This window comes from Dipodomys merriami, unplaced genomic scaffold (assembly GCF_024711535.1).
Source record: "Dipodomys merriami isolate MVZ:Mamm:240054 unplaced genomic scaffold, mDipMer1.0.p SCAF_30, whole genome shotgun sequence".
Classification (NCBI taxonomy): Eukaryota; Metazoa; Chordata; class Mammalia; order Rodentia; family Heteromyidae; genus Dipodomys; species Dipodomys merriami.
This window is the reverse complement of record NW_027204493.1, coordinates 4626992-4649130: the sequence shown is the minus strand read 5'-3', so window position 1 is coordinate 4649130 and position 22139 is coordinate 4626992. Positions and strand designations below refer to the sequence as shown.

Genomic DNA, 22139 nt, shown 5'->3' with positions numbered 1-22139 from the left:
TTGATAGTACTATCTTGGTCTAAACAGTCACAAAATCTGGCCCAGCTTCAAAGGGGGAGGCAGAGACCATAGTACTAAATGGGAGAAGTATCAGAGTCACTCACAAGGCCTGTGAGATGGGAGAGGTGGCCAGCTCTGCAAAATACAGTCTGACTACTGAGAAAGGCAAATCACATGGAAACTTATTTATTAAGATCCTTCCTAGATGTATCTTCATTGTCTGAAAAGTAACTTGTAAAGCAAATACATTTTACCAGAGTGGTCCAGATATAAAATGCAATTATCAACTTCTTAACTTAAAAACATTCGTTTGAGTTATTGACAAAGTAACATATATTTATGAATTAATTATGACTATAGTTATTAAAATGCATGGTAAATATTATGGGCTCTTTATTGTTATTTACAGTGTGTTCTTATGGTTTTGCTTAATTCATCATTGATATCTTTCCAAGCATGGAAATAAGATTAGAAATTTTGACATCAACAAGTATCAAACAGAAAAAACCCTGGCCAAGAATTTCCTGGTTGGGACAGGTGAGTTTTACTTAATTTTTACCCATTTAGTATATGGTACATGTATTTTCTTTTTCTGTAAAATGTAGGTATACTCTGTGACCTAAAAGAAGACATCATATTTGGAAAGATTACCTGTCTCCTAAACAGGTTGTTTTGTTTTTTTGGTGTGTTTTAATTATGAGGAAGTAAGCTTTTCCAGAAAGTTTTAGTGGTCTGTTTAGGAGGAAGTTTTTAACTTCCAAAATTTTTTAGTTTCATATTATGTTTAAATAGGTTGAAATGGAATATGTTAAATCAGAATGTTTAATCTCCTGAACTTCTCCTACTTGTCAGTGAAGTGTTTCCTTCTTTGGCACACAAATTCCATTATATGTATACATATATATATGTATGTATACATCCATATACACATATACATGCATACATACACATGTACATTTATAACAACTAAATAAATGTTATATGCATGTATGTATACATATTTTATATGATCCATTTGTTTGTTGAAGGACACCTGGGCTGTTCCCATAACTTTGCAATTGGCAGCAATGAACATGAATGCCAAATGGCTTTACTGTATCCTGACTTGTAATCTTTTGGATAAATGCCCAGGAGTCATACTTCTGGATCATAGAGTAGTTCTATGTTTAGTTTTTTTCAAGAATTTCCAAAGTAGTTGTACTAGTTTACATTCCCGCCAACAGTTAATATGGTTTCTTTTTTCCTCACATCACTGATAGCACTTGTTTGAATTTTTGGTAATGGTCGTTCTTACTGAGGTTAGATGGAATCTCAAGAGTTGTTGCATTTCACTGCCTGCCTTTTCTAGGACTCAAATAATCAGTCGAAGGGTTTATGAATTTCCAAAGACATAGGCTTTGTTGTTGTTGTTGTTGGTGGTGGTGGTGGTGGTGTTGGTCGTAGGGCTTGAGCTCCAGGCTTGGGTGCTGTCCCTGAGCTCTTCAGCTCAAGGCTAGCCCTCTACCATTTGAGCCACAATGCTACTTCCGGTTTTCTGGTGGTTAATTGGAGATAAGAGTCTCAGGGACTTTCCTGCCTGGGCTTGCTTTGAACCATGATCCTCAGATCTCAGTCTCCTGAGTAGCTAGGATTATAGGCATGAGCCACTGGCACCCGGCTAAGACATATGCATTGTAATCAAAGTAAATAATGTATAAACACTTGCTCATTCTATTGTTAACAATAAGAGATTAAACATTACGATAACCTATTTGGGCTAGTTAAAATAGAAGATATGTTTATGATGTTAAAATTTAAAGAAAGCTCAATGTAAACTATTAGGCTACCTCAATTAGTAATTCTAAAGAGATTTTTTTTTTTTTTTTTTGGTGTTGGCACTAGAACACAGGCATGCTAGGCAAGCACTCTACCACTGAGCTACACTTCCTACCTTCAGGTTTTAGATAGAATGACAAGTTTACAGGATACTGGTTTTAGATAGAATGTCAAGTTTTTAGGATACCATAGGATCTTACCTTACTGTAGTATAAATTATCTTTCTTAAACGTTTTATTTTGTTGTCTTTTCTGTTATAATTTAGTCAAGAGGTTGAATTAACTTCTAGGATCACTTAAATCTTTCACATGCCTTTTCTCTTAGGCAAATGAAGCTGTTTTTCTTTTGGATGATAAATTCATAAATGAAATTAATTTGGTATCAGGAAGAACAAAGAAGAAGATTCCTAGTCTACAGCCTTTTTTGAAGGACATTTTTTTCCTGTCAACATCCAGTAATGGTTAAGTAATACTTGTATTTTCAAAAGGCTAGACTAATGTGTTTTTAATAATTTAGAGTGAGAGTAAGGGAGATGATAGGTTAAGAATTACATTAATTTAAAAAAATTTTTAACAGATGCCTGGCTGGCTGGAGTGCTCACTACAGGGGAACTTTTCCTTTGGAACAAAGATGAAGATTGGTTGAAAATGATTCAAGTAACTGAAAAGCCTAAAGAAGCGATTAAAGCTACAGTAGGTGAGCAATTTTTGTTTAAATTGGTTTAGATGGGAAAAACAGAAAGGAAATAGGATGAAATATTTTCCTGTGACTGTTTTGAAAATGTAGTTCTATATGTATGTGTAACGGAGTATATATTTCTATTTATATGTTTTAAGCTTTTTGGTATTTTTTTAAAAGTCTGTGATACTTAGGTTGAATGTGAACAAGAAAAGTCTGGTATGCCTAATACTGCTCTAATAACAATTGGTTTCTAATATCAAATAATGAATATTTGATAAGTGTTACTATTATTTGTACTCTTTTTTACTTTTTTTTTTTTTTTGTCAGTTGTGGGGCCTGGGCTCTGGGCCTGGGTGCTGTCCCTCTGCTCTTCAGCTCTACCACTTGAGCCACAGTGCTACTTCTGACTTCTACTTATGTGGTGCTGAGGAATCAAACCCAGGGCCTCATGCATGCAAGGCAAGCACTCTACAACTGAGCCACCTTCCCAGCCCTTTTTTTTTTTTCTCAGTGGTAGGTCTTGAACTCTGGGCCTGGGCACTATCCCTGAGCTCTTCAGCTCAGGGCTAGTACTCTACCACTTAAGCCACACATCACTTCCAGTTTTCTGGTGGTTAATTGGAGATAAGAGTCTCACGGACTTTCTTGCCCAGGCTGGCTTTGAACCAGATCAAAGCCTCCTGAGTGGCTAGGATTACAGGCATGAGCCACTAGCACCAGGCTCTTTTTTCTTGACTTTACTTTTTATTAGTATATATTAGTTGTGCTATTCATATACATGCATGCAGGATACTCTGATCAAATTTACACCTTCTGTCACTTTCCTGTAACTCTTCTCATTCCTCTTCTTTTTTTTTTTTTTGGGTCCCTGATATTCTTTTTGTGTGTGTGTGTGGGGGGGGTCCTGTCGTGTGGCCTGAACTCTGGGCCTGGGCGCTGTCCCTTAGCTCTTCAGCTCAAGGCTAGCGCTCTACCACTTGAGCCACAGCGCCACTTCCGGCTTTTTTCTTTTCTTTTTTTTTTTTAAAATTTTATTTTATTTTATTTGAGAACATACTGTACAGAGGGGTTACAATTACATTGGCAGGATAATGCATACATTTCTTACCAAGCATTGCAGCCTCCTCCTTTGTTTACCCTTCACCTCCCTTCCCAGCCTCCCCCCTCCCCCCCACCCAATCATACCCCCCTCCCCCCCCCCACCGACATTGTAAAACTTGCTTTGACATGACATTTTGTAATTCTCCTTGTTGCAACAGGTCCACCTGAATCCTTAAACGACTTGTTTGTCCCCATCTCCTCCACATGTTATACTGACATCAAATAAAGTGAAAGCGGGGGTTACACTGTGGGGGAGGGACATACAAAGCAACAAAGAAATAATCTTATAAATGCGTTAGAAACACATGCATGAAAGAAACGAAAACATTAAAATACATATTTAAGGGTTTTTGCTTATGTGGTGCTGAGGAATCGAACCCAGGGCCTCTGGCATGCAAGGCAAGCGCTGTACCACTGAGCCACCTTCCCAGCCCCCTCATTCCTCTTCTTTTTTTTTTTTTTTTTTAATTGTATTTTATTTTATTTGAGAACATACTGTACAGGGGGGCTACAATTACATGGGCAGGATAATGCATACATTTCTTACCAAGCATTGCAGCCTCCTCCTTTGTTTACCCTTCACTTCCCTTCCCCGCCTCCCCCCTCCCCCCACCCAATTTTACCCCCCTCCCCCCACCCAATTATACCCCCCTCCCCCCCCCACACCGACATTGTAAAGCTAGTTTTGACATGACATTTTGTACTTCTCATTGTTGCAACAGGTCCACCTGAATCCTTAAACGACTGACTTGTTTGTCCCCATCTCCTCCACATGTTATACTGACATCAAATATAGTGAAAGCGGGGGTTACACTGTGGGGGAGGGACATACAAAGCAACAAAGAAATAATCTTATAAATGCGTTAGAAACACATGCATGAAAGAAACGAAAACATTAAAATACATATTTAAGGGTTTTTGCTTATGTGGTGCTGAGGAATCGAACCCAGGGCCTCTGGCATGCAAGGCAAGCGCTGTACCACTGAGCCACCTTCCCAGCCCCCTCATTCCTCTTCTTAAAACAATTTTAGCAAATGTTACGGTTATGTTTTCATATACAAATATATATATAAAGTACTTTGGACATTTTTTACCCTCATTTACCTTCTCTCACTCCTCTCCTTCCCACTCATATTCACCCCAACAGAACCTAGTTTACATTCCTGTCATTCATTTGTTTGTACTTTTAATTTACTGGTAGCACCTCAGTTTTGGCAACCTGAATGGTAACATAATTTGGGTTTCTTATTGCAATAATAGTTAAGTTGTATGCTTTTTTTGAGAGAACTCACACTGAAGGTTTAATTATTCTTATTATTTTCTTAGAAAACTCTTTGAGATTACACTTGTATGTATCTGGAAATGGAAAAAGAGTTCTCTTTGTAACACCTTCTGGAAGCATATTTCTTTGGGAATATTTGGAGTCAAAGAATATCTTCTCTTCAAAAAGCCTCTCCCTGGTGGGTCAGTGGTTCCAGATCATGCCTGAAGAAGCAGTTCTTTTGCCTTCCACTGAAGACAAAGAGGCTGCAGTGAATGCAGTTTTTACGAAAAATGAGGTAAAATCCAAATGAAACAGAATATGAAAGAAGTTGAGATCCTGGACTCTAAATTGACTGTTTGGGAAATACTTTTTTTTTTGTCGGTTGTGGGGCTTGAACTCTGGGCCTGGGTGCTGTAAACTCTGGGCCTAGGCGCTATCCCTGTGCTTTACATCTCAAGGCGAGTGCTCTACCGCTTGAGCTACAGCGCCACTTCTGGTTTTCTAGTGGTTTATTGGAGATAAAGAGTTTCACAGACTTCCCTGACCGGGCTGGCTTTGAACCCTGATCCTCAGATCTCAGCCTCCTGAGTAGCTAGGATTACAGGCTTGAGCTACCGGCGCCCACTAAATTGACTGTTTGGAAAGCTGCTTAGTGGAGGGTTTAATTGCATAATTGTATGTTTCTAGACCCTACCAATTATTGCAATAGTTATAAACTTATTGTATTAAAAAGATATTGCATTATGCTAAATATATTTTTTATCTTTTATTTTTATTTTTTGCCAGTCCTGGGGCTTGAACTTGGCCCAGGCGCTGGCTCTGAACTTCTTTTGCTCAAGATTAACACTCTACCACTTGAGTCACAGTGCCACTTCCAGCTTTTTCTGTTTATGTGGTACTGAGGAATTGAACCCAGGACTTCATGAGTGAAAGGCAGATCTCTACCATTAAACCACATTTCCAGCCCTGTATTCTGATATGTTTTTTAAAAAATGTTAGTTTGACAGTAGGACTTTATTTCCTTTTCCCTCATTTAAAATATAATTTGTTTTGTAATTTATCAGTGTCAGTGATGTTCAATGATAGAAATAATATATTCATTAAATGGAAATGAAATATTAAAAATAGTTTCCTGGTAGTTTGTATGGGCCAACAGCTATTAGCTACCCTGCTTTTATTAGAAAATTACATTTTGAAGCTCTATTATTACCTGCATTAGGGTAGTATCCTAGTATAAATATTAGAAAACTATAAGAGAGAAATAACTTTAAGTGTCTTTCCACTTAGAGGTGCAATAAATGATAGGCATCTTTTTTTTTTTTTTGGTCAAGGGGTTTGAACATTGGCCTGGGTCCTGTCCCTGAGTTCTTCAGCTCAAGGCTAGAGCTCTACCACTTGAGCTACAATGCCACTCCAGTTTTCTGGTAGTATTGGAGATAAGAGTCTCATGGACTTTCCTGCCCAGGCTGGCTTTCAATGGCAATCCTCAGATCTCAGCCTCCTGAGTAGCTAGGATTACAGGCTCAAGCCACAGGCACTCAGCTAGGCATCCTTTTAAAATAACTTTTATTGAGCCTAGGCACTGGTGGCTCATATCTATAATCCTAGCTACTCTGGAGGCTGAGATCTAAGGATCATGTTTGGAAGCCAGCTTTTAGACAAGAAAGTCTGTGACACTTTTATCTCTAATTATCCACCAACAATTCAGAAATGGAGGCTCAAGTGGTAGAACACTAGACTTCAGCAAACTAACCTCAGGGACAGCACCTGGGCTATGAGTTCAACCACACAACCAATAAAAAAAAAACCCACTTTTTATTGATACAAGGTTTACACATCTTATGAGGAACATTGTGATAATTTAACATATTATATAATCATAAAATCAGGATCATATGTATTTCTATCTCTTCAAACATTAATTTTTTTGAATTTTATATTCTCTTAGTTCATTTTGAAATGAAATTACTGAAATCAGTAGTTTCTCTATTGTAGTATAGAAAATCCAAAGTATTTCTTCTCTGTGGTTCCTCTTACTGAGTTTTTTTTTTGGGGGGGGCCTGAACTCTGGGCCTGAGCCCTGTCCCTCATCTCTTTAGCTCAAGGCTAGCGCTCTACCCCTTGAGTCACAGCGCCACTTCTGTCTTTTTTCTTTTTCGCTTATGTGGTGCTGAGGAATCGAACCCGGGGCCTCAGGCATGCAAGGCAAGCGCTCTACCACTGAGCCAACTTCCCAGCCCACTGAGTTTCTTAAGAGAATATAGTGTAGCTCATTAAGAGAACATTCTTGAAGCCCTGAGTTCTCCCTTAGTACCAAAATCCCTCAAATCTACAACCTGATTTTTCCATTTGAGACCTATCTCCAGCTCAAAAAGTAAAAATAAAAAAGAAAGACTTGGCCTTTAGTATAATGTTAAAAATAAAAACTGGGCGAGAACAAGGGAAGGAAGAAAAAAGAAATGTATTCTTTACCTGACTTATGTAATTGTAACCCCTCTGTAAATCACTTTTATAATAACAATAAAAAATAAAAAAGACAGGTCTGAGGCTAAAAAAATAAGAAAATATAAATAAAAGTGTAAGTAGGGTCCTGATATTTTTCATTTGTTTTACTTATATGAGAAATACATTTTTATATCTTGATTTCTTCTTAAATTAATTTTATACCAAAGTATGTTAACTTTATCTACAGTTATTAGGAGACTGCTGCCTGTGTTCGTTTACTTTTTATTCTGGGGAATGCCTGAAGTTAACATTTCTAGCGATTTGGTGGCATGAAAATGTTTTTACACCTATAAGGTGAGGTACATGTTTTATTCTCCCTATTTTCTATCCCTTTTAAAACATTATAATCAAGGAAAGTATAGTAGTGATATTATCACTCAGGAAGGAGACTGAGCAGGAAGATAGAGAGTTCAAAGTCATCCTGGACTACATAGAAAGTTTGAGACCAACCTGGGCAGTAGCAAGATTCTGTCTCAAAAACAAAAACAGGCCAGGTGCAAGTAGCTCATGTATGTCATACTTGCTACTAAAAAGTAAAGACATGGCAAATGGAGATGTGAAGCCAGTACAGGCAGAGACTAGTCCTCAAGACTTTCTCTCCAATTAACTAGCAAAAATGAGAGTTTGAAGTATGGTTCATATGATAGAGTACCAGCCATGAACAAGCAAGCCAAGTGAGGATGAGGCCTTTGATTTCAAGTCCGAGTACCAGGTCCCTCGTGGTGCCTTTCCCCCACAAAATGAGTTGGAAGTGTGGCTTATCCAGTAGAACACCTGCCTAGTAAGCATGAACTTCAAACTCCAATATTGCAAAATAAAATATATCCTAAACTAGAAACAAAATACTATCATCTTTTGGCCATACATGCCTTAACATTTTTAAATGTTATAGTGAATTTAGTTCTTGAGGCTTTATAGATTCTTTTTTCTGAAATTTCATTTAAAATGTTTAATGTAGAAAGTTTGTTCATGGCTAATGCTCTACCACTTCACTTGACTTCACTTCTGGCATTTGTCTGTTGTTTCAAATAACCAGCAAAAGGACAGAAGTGAAATCATGGCTGAAATAAAGAATTTTCATGTATTTATCTGTTCCAACTAGCATCTGGTTTTAATCTATAGTTCTCAGATCTCAGCCTTAGATCTAAGACAAAAGCCGTGGGCACCAGGCTTAAGAAATTTTTTTATGCCAACAGTATTGAAGACAATTTGCAAAAAAGTAAAAAGAACAAACCTTTTCATTTTAATTTTGAGACAGGGTATCAGTATGTAGCACAGGTTAGCCACACACTTGTGGCTAATGTTAAAAGTACAGCTAGGTAGACTTGGATAATGTATATGCTTATGTAATATTATATACCTATCACTCATATGAAGTGTAGTAAGTTGACACAGCCCAAAGGGTTCTCATTCTCTACTATTTTTCATAATTTTATTACCATTTATTAATTATACAAAATAACAGCTTTTTCCCCTCCTCTTTCTGTTTGTCTCCCTTTCCCTCTTTCCCTTCTTTCTTTTTTCCTTTGTTCCTCTTCTCCCCAGCCTCTCTCTCTGCCTCTTCCTCTCTCTCTCCTGGGGATTAAAGCCAAAGTCTCTAAATGCAAAAGTGTCTCTGGGGATTTAGGTGTACCTCTTAATTTTTTGCAATGAACTCTGTATCAGTTTCAAAGTTAATATGTGAGTTAGGCTCAGTGGATTATGCCTGTAGTCCTAGTTACTTGGAAAGCTGAGGCAGGAGTATTGATTGAACCCAGGAGTTCTAGGCCAGCTTGGGCAACATAGCAAGACCTCATCTTGGAAGGAAAGGAAAATTACAGTACTTTTAATGTTCAATTATTTTATTACTTTCTTAGTTCATTGCCATTCCATGTTCATTGGGCACAACAAAACTGTCATCTGTGTAGTCTAAATCCTAAATGTGAATCAGTAAAGTCAAGAGGAGCTCTGATTTCTGCCTTTTCAAGAGATGGCCTTACCCTTGCAGTAACTCTAAATCAGAAAGACCCAAAGGTTAGTAAATATGATCTGTCATAGAAAGGAATCTAGAAAAGGGAATTTCTTCCAGTTTTGAGATTTCATTTGAAGATAGTTTGTTTTGTCTTTAATTATTTTTAAATGGTGGTTTACTCCCCTGAGGATTGCTAAAGTTATTTAAATTAGCTGCTACAATGTCTAGATGCTGGTCGTTAGAAATGAAGAGAAAGCCAGGCTGGTGGTGCAGGCCTGTAATTCCAGCACTTGGGAGGCTGAAAGAAGTGATCAGGGGGCTGGGCACTGGTGGCTCATGCCTGTAATCCTAGCCACTCAGGAGGCTGAGATCTGAGCATCGGTTCAAAGCCAGCCTGAGCAGGAAAGTCTCCAATTAATTTCTAGAAAACCGAAAGTGGTGCTGTGGCTCAAGTGGTAGAGTGCTAGTCTTGAGGAGCTGAATTGCTGAGGGGCAGCACCCATGTCCAGAGTTCAAGCCCCATGACCAAAAAACAAGTGATCAGGGGCTGGAGGTCAGCCTGGCTTGCATAGTGATGTAGAGGGCAGTGGGCTACAGAGTGATAGCTGTTTCAATAATGATAAATTTTAAAAAGTGAAAAGGGGGCTAGACACTGGTCACTCATGCCTGTAATCCTAACTAGACTGAGATCTGAGATTCAAAGCCAGCAGTCAGGAAAGTCCGTGAGACTCTTATCTCCAATAAACTACTCACAAAAATCTGGAAGTGGCACTGTGGCTCAAGTGGTAGAGCACTATCCTTGAGCAAAAGAAGCTCAAGGACATGTGCCCAGGCCCAAAGTTCAAGCCCCAGGACTGGCCAAAAAAAAAAAAAAAATAGGAGCCTGGTGCAGTGGAACACAGTGTGTATTATTTCAGCTAGTTGGGAGGAAAAGGCATAAGTTTGAGGCTATCTTGGGCCAGTGGGAGGGGAGAGAGGGAAAAGAAAAGAGAGAAAGAGAGAAAGAAAGAGAGAATGAGAGAGAGGAAGAGTACTGAAGTAACCATAGGAAATGTTCCTAAGGTAGAATAGAAAAGAACAAAAGCTACAGAACTATAGGGGTCAACATTGACCAGTTGGAGAAGCTACCCTATACACTTCATTAATATAATAATAGATCTCTAAGATAATTGTTACTAATGATAGTAAAATAATTTTAGTGACTTTATGGTCTTTTTTTCCTTCTAGGCAACTCAGGTATTATTTATAAACACAGTGAATCTTGTCAGTCTCTGTGGAAGTCTTAAAGGTTGTAGCAATAAGAACCCTGTAGTTCCAGCTACACTTCTCAGGTATGAAATTATTTATTTCTGAGTAGTGCCTTTATGTTCCATAACTAACAAATTTTATTGCTTTAATAGTTTTGTAAGTATCATTTAGATAAAGATTACAACAGTGTCAGCATTTGTGCTTGGTAAATTCTAAAAGTTGCTTTCTATAAAGAAAGACTTAAATACACAGGTACAATTTTTTTCCTCTTTCTTTTTTATGGAGAAGAGGAGAGATAGGATTTTCCTAAATAGCCCAAGTTGGCCTTGAATTTGAAATTCTCCTGCCCCAGCCTCCCAAGTGCTATAGAAGTATAATATAGAAACATACTGTCAAGAATGGGAATGTGGCTTAGTGGTAGGGTGCTTACCTAGCATGCATGAAGCCCTTGTTTCGATTCCTTAGTACCACATAAACAGAAAAAGCCAGACGTAGCACTGTGGCTCAAGTGGTAGAGTGCTAGCCTTGAGCAAAAAAAGCTCAGGGACAGTGCCCAGGCCCTGAGTTCAAGCCCCAGGACTAGCAAAAAAAGAAAGGAAAGAAAGAAATGTAAAATCAGTCACATTCTGCCCTTTCATTATTTTTATATCTTCTTAGGAAAAATGGAATCAGGAGTAGATAGAGCAATATTGAGCTTCATTGGGCAGGCTAAAATGAACAAGCCTATATAGGAAACAGATTGTTTACTCATGCAGGCAGGGTTAGGGATGAATAACAACACTGGTGTTATTAGCTACCAGTAGGATCTATATGGGATTAGAAAATATAAAGATCTCCTTTTGCAGAATATGGGTAGCTAATATCTAGAGGTAATATCCTAGCTAATATCTAGAGGAGAATGGTTCAAGTCCTGTCCAGGCAGGAAGTCTTATTAGATTCTTATCTTGAAAACAACCAACAAAAAGTTGAGCTGGAGGGGCTGGGAAGGTGGCTTAGTGGTTGCATGCTTGCCTTGCATGCATGAGGCCCTGGGTTCTATTCCTCAGCACCTCATAAGCAGAAAAAGCCGGAAGTAGTGTAGAAGTGGTAGAGTGCTAGCCTTGAGCTGAAGAGCTGAGGGACAGTGCCCAGACCCAGAGTTCAGACCCCACAACCAACCAAAAAAAAAAAGAAAGAAAAAAAGAACTGGAGATGTGGCTCAAGTAGTAGAAGACCAAGTTAGCAAGTACTACCAAAAAAGAGAGAAAGAAGTATTAACTGGCAGCTTTGAAAGAAGCACCTGTTGTTGAGTGGGGCGCTAGCATGTTGCTGACTAAACAGGCATGATTATAAAATCTATTAATGGATCTTGATGGTGGAGTCTAGAAGGATTACAATTTATTCTAATTAAAATGGGAATGACAGGGGCTGGGAAGGTAGCTCAGCGGTAGAGCGCATGCCTTGCAAGCATGAGGCCCTGGGTTCGATTCCTCAGCACCACATAAGCAGAAAAAGCCGGAAGTGGCGCTGTGGCTCCAGTGGTAGAGCGCTAGCCTTGAGCTGAAGAGCTGAGGGACAGCGCCCAGGCCCAGAGTTCAGGCCTCATGACCGGCAAAAAAAAAAAAAAAAAAAATGGGAATGACAAAACAGTTCATTTCTGGCAGTATTTTCACTTCTAAATTGCTTACAAATATGAAGAAATTTCTAATTAAAGTATTGTTGTAGCTGTCCATGCAAAAAAAATCCTTAGTATGTGACAGTTACCTATTACCCCTTCTCTTTTTCGTTATTACATATTAGTTATACAGAATGAGTTTCATTATGACAACCTCATACATGTACATCATACTCAGCTCTCATCTGTTTAGAGTATTCAATCTTGATTGACACAGTTTATTATAAATTGTCATAGTGGTTATAGAACCCTTCCTAACATGTCTCTTGCCCTTTCTAGGTCCTATTGGGTAGGCGACATCAGCTGGACACACAATAGTCTTTTTCTGGCTTGTGTGCTAAAACGTGGTTCCCTGGTTTTATTGACTTGCCTAGGTGAATTGCTAACATTAATTACATGTGGTTGCTCTATAGAACTTGGACCAGCAGAATTTATTCCTCTTCACCCACTAATTACATATAGGTGAGACATTGAATTGCTTTTGTTTGCAGAACACACTCTCTTTTGAGATACTGCTTTTACTATGTGTTTTTTTTCTATTTTAAGAAAAACAATATTGTCTGTGAAATTACCTTTTTTTTTCCTTTGGGTCTATCACCTTAATATCATTTTCTTATTTATAGTTTTCTTCTATTTCTTTTTTGTGGCTTAATCCTGGTGAAAATTTGCCATTGTGACTATGTAAGTATAAGCTATTTAAACATTCAGTAGTCCTAAATATTCTTCTTCAGAAACAAAGATGATAAAGTATGATTTGACATTTATCCTTATAAAAGATGACCATTTAAATAAGTTAATTACTCAAAATTGAGCTGACTCGTGGACTTAGCTACTGTTTTCCAAAGAGCAAAAGTTGTTGCTAGTGGATAGAAGACTTTAGAATTTAGCCATGTTTTAATTTTAAATTGTGAGATGAAATAGCAGTTTAGCTTTGAAGCCAGACACATCAAAATTCAAATACTATTTTTCTACCTATTACTTGTATGACTAAGTTATTCTTTGAGTTTCTATTTCTTTTCTTGTGAAATGAATTTGACAATAAGTGTCTTTTAAGGTTGAGAGAATTATGTAAGATAATACATAATTATAAATTATTAAGCATAGTTCTAATTTGAAGTATGTGATCAGAAACTTTTAGATTTGAGGTGATTATATTGTATGTGGTTAGACACGAATAGAGAGCAAAATAGGCAAAAGAAACTGAGGTGGTTGTGTTTTTGTTAATGATAAACTCCTTGCTAAAGTAAAAGTATTTTACTTTACACTACTGGGTACTGGTGGCTCATACCTGTAACCCCAGCTACTCAGGAGACAGAAATCTAAGGATTGTGATTCAAAGCCAGCCCAGCAGACAGATGTGAAAGACTCTTCAGTTAACCACCAAAAATTTGGAAGTAAGCTGGGAACGTGGCCTAGTGGTAGAATGCTTGCCTAACATGCATGAAGCCCTTGGTTTGATTCCGCAGTACCACATAAACAGAAAAGCTGGAAGTAGCACTGTGGCTCAAGTAGTAGAGTGCTAGCCTTGAGCAAAAGCTCAGGGACAGTGTTCAGGCCAAGTTCAAGGACTGACCAAAAAAAAAAAGCTGGAAGTAGAGCTGTGGCTCAAGTGGTAGAATGCTATCCTGAACAAAAAAGCTAAAAGACAACACCCAGACCCTGAGTTTAAGCCCCAGGCACACACACGCACACACATTTTTTTCTTTCTGTGGTCCAATTAATACGTACTAGAATTTCTTCACTTTTTACACACATACACACACACACACACACACACACACACACACACACATTTTTTTCTTTCTGTGGTCCAATTAATATGTACTAGAATTTCTTCACTTTTTTCTCCTAAACTCATATTGTAGGGTCTTTCAATATTGGTTGCTTTTTCTAATTACAGAATTAATCAAATATTTAAAAAATTATGTTGTACTAGCCAGGCAGGCTGCAATGGCACCCAAGTTCTCAGTTCAAACTTCAGGATGGGTGTACACAGACCCCAAAAATCATGTTGTTAGACTAAATAGTGTAGAAGATGAGTCATAATCCTGCTTCTCAGATATGGTAGTTAGCATGTTAGTTTATTGCTGAGCACTAGTCGCTCACTCTTGTAATTCTAGCTACTCAGAATGAGGTCTAATAATCACAGTTCAAGTTAGCCCAGGCAGAAAGTCTGTAAGACTGTTAGGTCCAATCAACCACCAAAAAGCCAGAAGCAGAGCTATAGCTAAAGTGGTAGAGCTCCAACCTTGAGTGCAAAAAGCTAAAGGCCTTGAGTTTAAGCCTCAGTACTGTCACCAAAACAACAAAAAAGAAAAAGGAAACACTTTAATGTCCTTTAAATTTAGGAAAAAAATATTTGGAAATAGAATTTTTTAGCATAAGTTATATATGTAGTTTGCTGTTTTTCTGTTTTTAATTATTAGTATCTCATATCTTCTTTCTCAAACATTGTTTTTAATGATTCCATAAGTTTCTGTAGTTTGTACATTTTATAATTAATCTCCTATTGTTCACTATTTGGCTAATATAAAACTCTGTATTTGAAATTATATACAAGTTTTTCATTTATTTTATTGAAACTCTGGGGATTGACCCTAGTACTTGCACGCACTAGGCAAGCACTCTAACACTGAGCTACGCTTCCTGCCCAAGAACTATATGTGAATAGTTTCCTAAGTAGAAAAAGTTACAATATATTTTGATGGTTTGTCCCCGTGAACATGTATAAAGCCTCATGCTTTCCAAGCAGTCATATTAAGTAATCAGTATTAGTTATACTTTGTAACAATACGTAAGTGCACCGAAACAGAAACTTACTCAAATTTAATTTTAAACTGGTAAAATTTTTTTATCCACTACCATCCTTCCTGAAGTTTTTTCTTAGTTTTTCCCCTTCCTTAATAACAATTATACTGATTGCTCATACTTATATTGCTATAAGCATATTTAAACATATGTTAATAAAATAAAATAAGCATATTTAAACATATGTTAATAAAATAAAGCTGCCTTAATTCTGTTATGAGATAGGTTGTATATAAGTTACAAATAAAACAGTAAATACCTCAATTCAGAAAAAGTATTTAAAGCATAGAAACCTATTAAAATAGTTATCTAAAAAATAAAATAAAATAAAATAGTTATCTATTTTTACTCTCTCTATATTATTTTTTCCTGGCATTGATATGTATATATATGTATGTATGTATGTATTTATGTATGTATACACATTTAGTGTTTTTGGATGTTTCATCTGTTTGCTTTTACATCATTCTGTAACATTTTTCATTTTTCTTTCTCTTTGGAATAATATGATTGCTTCCTTTAGGATTTTTCTCTTACTAATTCTTACATTTTCATGTTTGTTTGTCAGACCACAGCAGTTTACATTTCAAGATTCAAATAATCCTGTAGACTCATCAGCTTCTGATAGTGACCCTCTGAGACAGAGATTTTCTGTAAAAGCGCACTCACGTTTACCCTACCTTATTGTTTCTGATGGATATATGATTACAACCCTTCGCTTTCTTGATAACCTGTCTCCATCATTGCTCATGAGATCACTGTTACTTGATTCAACCCAGAGGCTTGAGAAAATGTATGAGAGTGTGACATCATCTAAGGTATGGAGCTTTTGATTGTCATTGATAAAAAGTTGTCTTCCTATTCCTTTCAAAGTTAAAACTAGAACTTCTAATTGCTGTAGTAGACTTATAAAATCTGTTGAAAATCTTTTTTCCTCCTTAGCCAAAAAGCAAAGGGCTGAATTTACGATCACTGGATTCCCTAAGGTCTAGCCTGCTAAAATACCAAGGAATTGAAAACTCAATTGATTCTACTATTCCGAGATTTTTGCAGGCTGAAGAAACAATGAAGTTACATGAAAAAACAGCAGACTCTCAGGTATTTAATAACAAGTTTTATTTACTTTGAATAATTGAAAATTGGCCTTATTCTAAGAAACACATTTGTTTTTCTCTTGTTAAAGAAAAGAGAAATTTAAGAACATCAGTGATTCTGTGAATAAGCCTTAACTGGTACTATTATTTTTTCCCTCATGTTCAGGATTTCGAGGCAGAAGAAACTAATGAAGACAAAAAATTAGCAAGCAACTCATTTCCTTTTTATAATCAAAAAAATAACTCGCTCTTTAGCAATGCCAGTGAAGGGAGATTGGAATTCGCGTCTATGTTTGATACAATACATGCAAAAGATGATACCAAGGCTACTGACCAAGCCATAACAGAACTGAATTCTATCCAGAAAAATCTACTTTCAGCATGGACTATAGGAATTTCAAAACATGTGACTGAAAAAAAAATAATGTTAAATTGCACAGTAGCTTGTATCACTCATTTTTTCCACATTCTTCAGTTTATAAACTGTCCTTTCCCCAAACTTGATTCTTTTTTAAGCAAGAGTCTTAAACATAATGCATGGATACTTTGTGTCTTTCAACTTTTTCATCAGTGCTTATCGATCCAGTATTGGGATATGAGATACAAACAAGATATAGGACATTTGATAAAGCTGACCTCAAATACTGTCAAACTTTTTTTGACTCAGCAAGAGAAGAATCAGTTATTCTCAGAGAAACTTATAGCCTGTTTTTATTTACTCCGAATGGTGACTGAAAAATTAAATTGCATATATAATCTTCAACCTGTTGCTATTTCCACACCAGCTGATGGAAGGACAGTGGATCAAGAGTCACTGGTGGTACCTATTTTGCAAGACAGTAGTTCTCAGGAAAACAGGTCTTGGGACTCATCTTTCAAGATTCATCCTCAAACAACCAATCTTGTTCACAAGCCAGGTCATAGGTATAATCACTAACTTAAAAAAAATAAAATGCCACTAAAATTCTGAATATGTCACCATCCTATAGTGTGCAATTTTGTGTTTCATATTGTAATTTTAAGTTTATGAAGCTATTACTACTAATTCCAGAATTTAAACTAAAAACTTCTTTTGATGCTTATGGTTAAACCCAATGCTTTGTGATTATTAATGCATGTGTTGTGCCATTTGAGCCATTCCCTTCCCTCTTTTCATTTTGTATTCTGTTTTTGAACTGGAACATTGATAATTTTGTCCAGGTTGGACTCAAACCTCAGATGCTCCTATCTCCACTTAGCATAGCTGGGATTATAAGCATGTGCCAACACTCCTGGTGTAATTCCAAAATATTTTATAATCTCAGAAAGAATTCACATATCTCAGCATTAAAACCTTGGTATTTTAAACATAGTGAAGCATCCGAAGCTTAGAAAATTAAAAAACAAACCAGAACAAATTTCAAAATATGTTATACCTGACACATTTATATGTATGCATTTAAGGAGACAAATATATGTATAAATATAAATAATTTTTAATATATAAAATAATATAATATATAAATAAATATATTGACAACCCTTATATATATTTCATCTATATATGAACTTTGGCAATCAAAACTTATTTTAGGATTATGCCAAATGTTATATAGCACACATACTTTTTTCCTTGACACTCATGATGGTATTATTAAAAGATTTTGGCTTTTGGGGCTGGTAAGGTGGCTCAGTGGTAGAGTGCTTGCCTTGCATGCCTGAGGCCCTGGGTTCAATTCCTCAGCACCACATAAGCAAAAAGAAAAAAGCTGCAAGTGGCACTGTGGCTCAAATGGTAGAACGCTAGCCTTGAGCTGAAGAGCTGAGGCCCAGAGTTCAGGCCCCCCCCCAAAAAAAACCCAACAACAACAACAAAAGATTTTGGCTTTGTTAAGAGTCTTAAAAAGGTATCACAGTCTAGTGTCACTGGCTCATTACATAATTCTAGCTACTAAGGGGGATGATATCAGAGGATCATGGTTTGAAGCCAGCTTGGGCAAAAGAATCATACCTAATTAACTAGCAGATAAGGCTTAAGTCATAAAGTGCCTGCCATAAGCAAGCAAGCTGACTTGTATAAAAAACTTGCATGACAATATGTTTACAAATCAGTACTCTTTTTTTTTTTTGTCAGTCATGGGGCTTGAATTCTGGACCTAGGTGCTGTCCCTCAGCTCTTCAGTTCAAGGCGAGCACTTTACCACTTGGGCCACAGTGCCACTTCCAGTTTTCTGGTGGTTCATCGGAGATAAGAGTCTCATAGACTTTCTTGCCCCGGCTAGCTCTGAACCATCATCCTCAGATCTTCAGCCTTCTGAGTAGCTAGGATAAAAGGCTTGAGCTACTGGTGCCTAGCTCAGTACTCATTTTTGATTACTGGATTTTGTATTATGTTTAAATAAAACAATGTTATATTTTATGATGAACTTTATTATTTTATCAGTGAAGAAAAAAAATAGGCCATAAAGTAGATGAAACTAATTTTTACCATTAGTGTGAAATTTGGTTTTGGTGCTTACCTAATTTTGTATGCAGATTGGTTGCTGTCTGGAGAATACTATACAAAAATACTTTATGGTATCAAGCACAATTAAGTCAACGAATTTCTGCATGTGACAGACAGTTAACTGAAAAGATGACACACGAAGCATCTACTGTCAAATCCCTGTTATGTCATATACAAGCTAACTTACAGACTGCTGGAGGTGGTTTAAACCAAGCCCCAGAACTTATGTCTATCAATGGTCAGTATCTTATAAGCAACTTCTAATTATAAATACGTGAAATGATCTACAGCTTTGATTTTGTAATTGTTTGCAATTATTTGGTTTTTAAAAGAATATCCAGATGAACTGTATCTAATGAATTTTAAAACAAGCTTTTACAATTTTAAAATAAGCTTTTATAAAATTATATAATTTATTATGACTAATTGTTGGTTATAAACCAGGTGAAGAGTGTTTCCTGTTAGGAGCATATGAAAAGTCTGTTCAACTATGGAAAAAGGCTCTACAAGAAACCCCAAAAAAAGGTAGGGTATTAACAAAATGATATGTGTCATAATATTGTTAAGAAAATATGTTAATTTGCTGTAAAGCTTGAATATAATTCCAAAATTCAGAGTTCTTACAATAACCTACACAAGTGGATTACATATTATGGGAAACATCTTCTCAATACTTAATTAAAATTATTCTTTGTCTTGAAATTTATGTCTAAGAATCTTTTAATAATTTCTAAGTTGCCTTCTATCTGGATTTTTTGCTGATGTTGTTAGTAGTGAAACTTGTGGTTGATTGTTGGTAGTGAAAAATGAGATACAGATCCTAAAAGAAACATTTTTTTTTTTTGTCATTTAGAGGAACTACATATATCTGAATGAATATTTCACCACTTGACAATCATGGAGCTAAGGCTCCCTGCCCTTAAATAATTTACATTCCCTGTTAAATAAATTCTTGGGTTAATTATGATATGCATTGAGTTTTTAATAAGGATATAGGATTCTAGAAGTTGGCGACATTTTTTAAGATACAGAGCTGAGTGTTTGGCTTACAGGACAAAATTCTTCACTGGAGACTATAAGCAAGCCCTCACTGCAGCTACTTCATGGTCAGATTGGGCCAGTTTTTACATTTATTTTCCAACTTTTGTCAGACCAGTCTTGACATTTATTTTTCAGCTGTTGTATCTTTGTATGTTTCATTTATTTATCTACTTAAGTCAATACTGACTGAATGCCTGTTATATGTCTGGCACTTTAAAAGGCAATATGGATAACTGAAATAAATAACTTTACCCTGAAATTGCCCTGAATCACTATATAGTATGTGTTCTGTAGCACAATTAGAGGCTGAAGTAGAAGCATCAGCCTAAGGAAAACCAAGAGGAGTTGACTTTGAAAATGGAGCAGAAGCCAGTTGTGGGGCATGACTGTAATCCTGTTATTGGGATGTGGAGTCAAAAGGATCATGACTAACCTGGGCTATATTGCAAGAGCTTGTCTCAATAAGTAAACAAAATAAGTAGAAGTTGTCCAGTTAAGGCAGTGGAAATGGTTTAATAAAGGACATAGTACTCTGAAAATAAGAGGCCTGAGAAGACATAGCAATTTTGGTAAGCTGTAAATTGTTTCATAGAACTAGATTGTGTGACATACATACATAGTGTTGGAGATGTCGGTGGTTCAAACCTATAATCCTAATTACTCAAAAGGCTGAAATCTGAGGATCACAGTTTGAAGCAATTCCAGGCAGAAAACCCTGTGAGACTCTTTATCTCCAATTAACTACTAAAAAGCCAGAAGTATGGGTGTGACTCAAGTGGTAGAGCACTAGCTTTGAGCAAAAAAGTGCAGAGACAGTGCACAGTCCCTAAGTTCAAGGCCCAGGACTAGCGTACGTGCGAGTGTGCGTGTGTGTGTGTGTGTGTGTGTGTGTGTGTGTGTGTGTGTGCTCGCATATGGGTGCACGCGCGTGTGCGCGCGCGCGCGCGCGCGCGCACACACACACACACACACAACCCCAAAATAAACTAAATAACAACAAACAAACACTGCTGGAATTTCAGTGATCATTTTAGTGATGAAGGCCAGACAGGAGGAAGGTAGAAAGACAAAGAAAGGGTTTATCTTCCAACTGAGTTCGTCCTTCCTTCCTTCCTTCCTTCCTTCCTTCCTTCCTTCCTTCCTTCCTTCCTTCCTTCCTTCCTTCCTGCCTTCCTTCCTGCCTTCCTTCCTTCCTTCCTTCCTTTCTGTTGGTCATGGGGCTTGAACTCTAGGTCTGGGCACTGTCCCTCAGCTCTTCAGCTCAAGTTTAGCACTCTACCACTTGAACCATAGCACCACTTCCTGTTTTCTGGTGGTTTATCGGAGATGAGTCTCACAGACTTTCCTGCCTGGGCTGGCTTTGAACCATGATCCTCAGATCTCAGCCTCCTGAGTAGCTAGGATTACAGGCGTGAGCCACCAGTGCCTGGCTGAGTTAACCTCTCTTGAGCTGCTTTTCTGGAAGTTGCACACAATGTTATATCTTGGTTTACAAGACCACACTACTGAGAAATTAAGATCTGGGTACATTGAATACTGCATAAAGCTAGAATTATTTACTTGGTAAAAAAGAATTTGAGTTCAAATCTTAATAATTTAATAACAAAACAAAACAAAAACAGGAAGAAACAAGTTGTAGGCAGTCATAGTGTGAGTTTTAATAGTTTTCAGATATTTGAAGGCAGTTGTCAGTGTTCGAGCATAATTGGGGTAGTTGCTTCTTCAGAAAGATTGAACATTAGGGGGTTTTGGCATGTTTTCTACTACGTGTACTTGAGTAAGAAGTTATTAATGGACATTAGTGCTAGATGCTATTATGCTCTTTGTATAAAATCTGAGTCATAAAAACTCATGAAAGAAAATCACTCAGAATTTAAAATGAAAAAGAACAAAGTATTGCTGATCTGTTTTTTAAAAGAATTTCTTATTAAAGGTAAACAAATACAGAAAAGTTTGTAACTTGTATACTTGTATTTACTATTACTTGACAAATACTCTCTTACTCACTTGTTCGTTTGTTTTTTGTGTTTTTTTTGGGTCCAATTGTGGGGCCTGAACTCTGGGCCTGGGCACTGTCCCTCAGCTCTTCAGCTTAAGTCTAGCACTCTGCCACTTGAGCCATAGCGCCACTTCCGGCTTTTTTTTTCTGCTTATGTGGTGCTGAGGAATTGAACCCAGGGCCTCATGAATGCAAGGCAAATGCTCTACCACTGAGCCACCTTCCCAGCCCTTACTCACATGTTTTTAAGGTAATTTTAATTCTTTCCTTTTACCAGGAGGAAGAAGAACATGTTTTCTTCAGATACGCTATTATCTTTCTCTCTTATACTGCCACCTTTATAGCTATAATTTAAATGATGCTCAAGGATTATGTGATCAGCTAGTAAGAGAAATACTGAGACAGTCCCAATTACCTGTGAAAGAAGATGAAGATTGTTCAGGTATACCTTTTAAAAGGTTGTTCATTTATATGTTTTATTATATTTATGAAT

At 37.0% G+C, this 22139-nt stretch overlaps 1 protein-coding gene across 8 annotated transcripts in view; it reads left to right on the top strand.

Moving 5' to 3' along the window:
* Cplane1 (ciliogenesis and planar polarity effector complex subunit 1) overlaps positions 1-22139 on the top strand; it is a 99705-nt gene that overhangs the window by 3172 nt on the left and 74394 nt on the right. For 7 of the 8 annotated variants that reach the window (XM_070041046.1, XM_070041045.1, XM_070041051.1 and 4 more), the window contains 14 exons: positions 410-537; positions 2140-2275; positions 2392-2511; positions 4924-5156; positions 7554-7660; positions 9223-9379; positions 10545-10648; positions 12499-12681; positions 15596-15845; positions 15970-16125; positions 16288-17045; positions 18636-18844; positions 19051-19131; positions 21924-22088. In XM_070041046.1, the coding sequence (XP_069897147.1) occupies positions 457-537; positions 2140-2275; positions 2392-2511; positions 4924-5156; positions 7554-7660; positions 9223-9379; positions 10545-10648; positions 12499-12681; positions 15596-15845; positions 15970-16125; positions 16288-17045; positions 18636-18844; positions 19051-19131; positions 21924-22088 (2740 nt within the window). In that variant the 5' untranslated portion in view covers positions 410-456. The remainder of the gene's footprint in view (positions 1-409; positions 538-2139; positions 2276-2391; positions 2512-4923; positions 5157-7553; positions 7661-9222; positions 9380-10544; positions 10649-12498; positions 12682-15595; positions 15846-15969; positions 16126-16287; positions 17046-18635; positions 18845-19050; positions 19132-21923; positions 22089-22139) is intronic. The other variant, XM_070041052.1, reaches the window with a different exon arrangement.